The 6,355-nt window shown below is 39.9% G+C and overlaps 1 protein-coding gene across 1 annotated transcript; it reads left to right on the plus strand.

The window, feature by feature from the left end:
* The first annotated feature begins 4,970 nt into the window (after positions 1 to 4,970).
* LOC127811069 (uncharacterized) lies at positions 4,971 to 5,462 on the plus strand. The gene has a single exon (XM_052350783.1). The coding sequence runs from the start codon at positions 4,971 to 4,973 to the stop codon at positions 5,460 to 5,462; it is 492 nt and encodes a 163-aa protein (XP_052206743.1).
* The last annotated feature ends 893 nt before the right edge of the window (positions 5,463 to 6,355 follow it).

A 6,355-nucleotide genomic window follows, 5' to 3' on the forward strand; every position in this document is an offset into this window, starting at 1 on the left:
GGATCCCATCAGTTTCAGTTTCAACTCAGTTTATGAGTTGCTCGCCTGGTGGCAACCAGGGGGCTAGGGGCTTTGCCTATAGTATGTGCTTACAGTTTTTATGTATGCAGGTTTCAGATCAATCAGGTATGTTTTATCAGATTATGTAGGCCTATGAGCCAAAGTTGCATACCTACATTTAGTTTACAGTTTATATGCATTACATTTTATGAATGCAATCAGACAGTGATTATACAGTACAAGTTCAGTGAGTTATTTATCAGTATCGATATTCTTCGATTCATCTTCAGTATTCTTTCCAACTTATTACTTGCTGAGCTTTTGTAGCTCACCTTGTACTTTTCACCCCTCTAGGTTCTAGCGAGAGAGTACCAGATATGGGGCCTAACAGCAGTGGTTATAGTGTGTGTACGTGGAGCCGCTCAAGATAAAAGATGTCTGGGAGTCTGTTGAGTTTTATAGTGTTTTCCTATATTAGATCTATTTTATATTTCAGTTGAGGGATTTTCCCTTAGATAGAGTTTATGGTTTTCAGTCTGTATTGACTCAGAATTTTTATTTCAGTTGATTGAGATGTTCAGTCATGGTATTAGATTTCAGTTTATCAGTTACTTTTATTTTATTTTCCCGTAGCACCTCTTCTCGGGCAGTTCTAGGAGAGGGGGTGTTACAGGACAACTTACCCAAGCAATTTCAGAAAGACCACAGGAGGATTGCCTAGCAATACTGAGAAGAATCCAACGTAGCATGTAAAAGCCATCACTTTGTGAAGTGGAAAAGAATTGGAAAGTAAGGAAAAAGATGAAGAACATACAAAAGAGGAAGAAAGCCAAGAGCTTAAATCCAAAGAAAAGGACTGGGAGCTATCAATGGAGAAAAAAAAGAGTTTTTCTTCTCTTAATTTAAAATCTTACAAACCGCCTCTTCTTTTTCCTAAAATATTTTTGAAGGCTAACTTGGATAAACAATTTGCTAAATTTTTAGAGGTGTTTAAAAAGTTGCATATTAACATCCCTTTTCTTGATGCTATATCACAGATGCCAAGTTATGCAAAATTTTTGAAAAACATAATTGCAAACAAAAGAAAGTTGGAGAAATTTGAGATGGTGAAACTTAATGAAGAATGCTCAACAAGTCTACAAAATAAATTGCCTCCAAAATTCCAGGATCCAGGGAGCTTTTCTATTCCTTGCACTATTGGTGAAATTAAGTTTGATAAAGTTTTATGCGACCTTGGTGCAAGTATTAATTTGATGCCCTTTTTCTGTTTTCATGAAACTTGGATTAAAAGAACCAACACCCACAACTATTTCTCTTCAATTGGCTGATGGAAGTATCAAATATCCAAGGGGAGTAGTTGTAATACCCTTAGTTATCGTGATTAATAAATCAAAATTTTGTGTTTTAAGACCTTAAAGAAATTATTAGAATTTTAAGGTAAGTATAAATTATTTTATTTAGTGTAAAATTATATAATGTTTATGTATATCATACTCTTGTATTAAAATAGGATTTTTGTGTTGCTGTATATATAATCTCGTATGTATGTATGTATGTATGTATGTATGTATGTGTATGTATGTATGTATGTATATAGCTATGTAAATTTGTATATATGTATGATATAAAGGTATATATATGTATATATGTATATATCCGTATATATATATAAAAAAAAAGAGCAAAAAATCGTAGGAAATCTGGAGCAGGCTCACGGCCAGAGCATGGTCGCGCCTACAATCGACCGATAGGGGGTAAGGGGAGCTTTAAATGCTCCCAAGGACGACGGGTATGGCTTTTAGGGCACATGGGTGTCTCGATGGGACGTTCGCGACGGAGCTTTGGCTATAAATAGCCGAGTTCACGCATGCCCCATTCATCTGGAAATTTCGTGGCTTAGATCAAGCGTTTAGGTAAGTGTTTGTGAGGTTTGAGAATAGGGTTTTAGTTCTTGCTTCGTGGGCAACATTTTTGCTGAGTTTGGTGGCTAACGGAGCATAGGAAGAGGCGGATCGAAGCATCGCCAGAAAATCGTGCAAGTTGCCAGAGTCGCGCCTTCAATTGCATATTTAAGGTATTTTTGTTTCGTTTTTCGCAAATTTAAGGCTTTTATTGTGTTCGGGAGGTCGGATATAGGGGATTAGAAACTTCTTTTGAAGCTTTTGGGGGCAGTAGCATCATCGGCGTCGTGTTCAGCCGTCGGAGAAGATGAAGCAAACGGGCGCGTGCAGCCATGTGCCCGCGAGTAGGAAGAAAGCGCGTGGCTTGCACGCGCTCGACAGAAAATAAATAGGAAAAAAGAAAAGAAAAGAAAAGAAATAAAGAAAAATAAAATTTTGTAAAAAAAATTATTAAATTTGGAATATTGTTTATGTCTTGTTTGTGAAAAATATTTCTGGAAAAAGCTAAATTAGCCGTTTATTTAAATAGTTTTGCTATTATGGAAATAAGAAAAAATAGGAATTTAATTTGGAAAAATCCAAGAAAATTCCAGAATGCTAGAAATATTATTTAAGGAATATTAGTAAAGAAAAATGGGATTATATGAAAGTCTAGATAATTTTTATGCAATTTTTGAAAAAATAAGGCTTAGAATAAAGAGAAATTATAAAAATTATGGAAAAATAGTAAAATGATATTCTAAAAATAAGTTTAATGTTTTAGGAGTCCTTAAGGGCGAGAAGATTAAAAAATAGCCACTCGGCACGATTTTCGAGGCCGACACGCCTTTCAAGACAACTTAACAGTAAGTGTACCGTTTTAAGCTTAGTCCGGTTATAAATGTTTATCTTCAAGAATGCTTCCATCATATTGACATACTATGATATGTACCCAACACGCAGATTGCATCCATGATATGAAATGCAAAAATACACGTTGATATCATTGATCACATGCATTTAAGGTCATAGGGAGTACGAACTGGCACCACTGCCTTACCAAGGGTGCACCCATACACCTCAGCTTCGAAAGAGGTGGCCGCAAAAATGGTAGGTAGCATGAGGGGTGCAGTTGACACCTACGATGAAAGACATTGCGTACACACATGTCATAGCATTATGTACCTTACTTAGATGGTTCATCATCTAACTTGGGTTCGCCCCTAGAACATTCGACGTTCCAGTCGGGACTTGCAGTGATGATACCGAGGTTGGAGATGTGTAGTGACGTGAGACGTCAAGAAACGAGGAAATGTGCCATGTTATGTTGTAATATGAATAGTTCAAGAATTAAGTACATTTGTTTTAATTTCAGAAACTTATGTAATAACTTTGTAATAAATGCTATGTTTAGTTATCCATGTATCTATTGCCACGAGCAGGTTCGATTCAGCTTCCGCTTTGTATTTATTTTCTAGTGTAAATATCTCGTCTAGCACTAGATAGGTCTTGGGAAATTTCAGGAGCAATGTAATTAAATAAAAAAAAAAAAAGACCCAAATCTCCTAAGGCATAACCTGCCCTAAGAAGGTGGGTTGTTACAGTTGGTATCAGAGCTCAAGTAAGTAGGGTACTTAGGAAGAAAAACTTAGACTAAGCCTAGCAGGTGGGAAGTACCAACTCGAGGACAGTTAGGGATACTAACGGAAGTTGTGATGATAGGATGGCTGGAAACTTCTCGGAGCAGGTCCTGGTCGATCATTGGGCTCATCGTCTGGAGAATCGGATCCCGGAGCCAAACGAGGGTATCATGAAACACCTAGTCTAGATGGAAGAGATCCTTGACGACGTACCCCTGAGTTATCGACTCTAGCCTAATCTAGTCCAGCTCTAGATAGACATGATGGTCAGTGTCTTAGAAGGCGACCTGCAGGACTTTGCAGATTGGGTCCGACAGGGCGAATAGTTCCCTGAGTTCTGTCTTTACTGTGCATGAATTCGTGAGCTACTAGTAAAGCTGTACAAGCCAGTGCTAGCAAATGAGCCCGACGAAGAAATAGGAGACCTGCTTGAGGAGGAAGAGGGAGAAGAAGTGGAGAACCTGATTGAAGCAATAGGGGAAGAAGAAATGGGCGATCTGATTAAAGCAGAGGAAGAAGACAACATACCCATATTCTGGGCCGGAGATGACCTTCTCGAGTTTGAGGACACCGATTCCGAAGGTGAGGAAGAGATTAAAGAAGTGATGGACGATCCCGAGGCACCGCCATACGAGTCTGAAGATGAGAAGAATGTTTGGATATGGAGGTCATCAGGACCAAAGTAGATCTAATTAGAAATATTCTAACTATCTATGTGACTCGTGTTGTATGATATATGTGACTTATGAGTACCTAGGACATTTTGCAGCCGAATGTATAATATCTATAGAATTAATGAAGGAATTATCTTATCGGATGGCAAGACCCTATTATCTAATCCAGAATGCTACTTTCTTTTCAGATGGTGAATACTCAAAGGAGGTTAGCAGTAGGACCTAGGACACCAAACCAACAAGCTAGCAATACAGAAGGAAACACAAGTGGGCACCCGGAAGGTGATTCTAGCCAGGAGACCGGGAGTAGTCGACTGGATTAGATGGAACGAATACTCGGGAGCATGGTGGGATTCATGCAAGGGACTCACTCCCGAGACAACCATATGGTCAACATGCTCGACCTTTATCGTTGCCAGAACCCTCCTATCTTTCAAGGGAAGCTTGGCACGGACCCCAGCGAAGGGGAATTTTGGATCGAGCAAACAGAGAAGATGCTAGACCACCTATATTGTGGAGAAGAAGAGAAAGTCAACTGTGCCACCTTCATGCTGCAAGATGAGGCAGATAGATGGTGGAAGGGAGTCAAGAGGGAAATGTCCCCTCGAGCTAGGGCACCCTATATCACTTGGGAGTGATTCAATGAACTCTTCAATGAGAAGTACTTTCCCCTGAAGTTAAGAATGAAGAATGAGAGAGAATTCATGGAGCTAAAGCAAATCGGGGACATGACTATCACCCAGTATGAGGACGCTTTTAGTCGACTAATCAGGTAGATGCCTATTTATGAAGGGGATGAAAGGATCAAAGCTCAAAAGTTTTTGGGAGGGCTGAATCTGAAGCTTCAGAGGCCCTTGAGCAGTATAAGTACTCAGTCTTATATAGAAGTGGTGTTGCAAGCTTTTACCACTGAGGCTAACCTAATCCGTATCGAAGCTATCCAAGGAGAAAGTCAACAAGGGAGCAGTCATAAAGAAGGCAAGAAACTGGAACTCCAGAGGCCGAAGTTCAAGCTTAGTACTCCGTGCCAAAGATGCCAGAAGCAACACCATGGGAAGCCGTGCCGACTTGGAATGAAAGGGTGCTACAACTGCGGGAAAATGGGACATCTCAACCAGAACTGCCCAAAGAGAGGGATCACTTGTTTTAACTTCCAACAGACGGGTCATTTTGCAAAGGACTGTCCCAAGCCGCGATTGATGAGTCAACCCCAAGGGACGTCCGGAAATACTAGAGTGCAGCAAGGAAGGGTGTTTCACCTAACATGACAAGATACAGCAGAAGACCCAGCCGTAATTGAAGGTACCATGTTCTTATCTGGTATTACCATACATGTTTTGATAGATTCAGGAGCAATTCATTCATTCATTTCACATGCATTTGCGGAGATACTAGGAGAAAAACCAGAAAACTTGAATTGTCGTATGATTGTGGCAACCCCAATGGGGAAGTCTCTAGAAACTTCTTCAGGATACAAAAATAGGAAGATTCAAATAGGAGAAGTTGAGTTCCTGGTGGATCTAATCCTTCTGGAATTTCAAGATTTTGATGTGATTTTAGGAATGGACTTCCTAACCAAATACATCGTTATATTGGACTGTAAAGCTAAAACAGTCTATCTCAAGAGCGGAGACTCAAACGTCAAGTTTCGAGGACAAAAAAGGGCAAGTGATCGGAAGTGGATCTCGGCTCTAAAGGCTGAGAAACTATTACGTCAAGGAGCACAAGGATACTTGACTCGTGTCTAAGGGAAAAGCAAGGAGCCGTAAAAGGTCGAAGAAGTGCGAATCGTTAAAGAGTTCGGGATGTGTTTCCCGAAGAATTGCGTGGATTGCCACCCCAACGAGAGATCGAGTTTTCAATAGAAATCGTGCCAGGGGCAGGTCCGATTTCAATACCCCCGTATAAAATGGCTCTTGCAGAATTAAGAAAATTAAAGACCCAACTTTAAGAGTTATTAGATAAGGGGTTCATCAGACCAAGTATGTCGCCATGGGGAGCACCAGTACTCTTTGTTAAGAAAAAGGATGGGAGTCTAAGAATGTGTATAGACTATCGACAGCTAAATAAGGTAACTGTCAAGAATAAGTACCCACTTCCCAGAATAGAGGATTTGTTTAACCAGTTACAAGGAGCTAAGGTCTTCTCAAAAATCGACTTG

This window comes from Diospyros lotus, chromosome 10 (assembly GCF_014633365.1).
Source record: "Diospyros lotus cultivar Yz01 chromosome 10, ASM1463336v1, whole genome shotgun sequence".
Classification (NCBI taxonomy): domain Eukaryota; kingdom Viridiplantae; phylum Streptophyta; class Magnoliopsida; order Ericales; family Ebenaceae; genus Diospyros; species Diospyros lotus.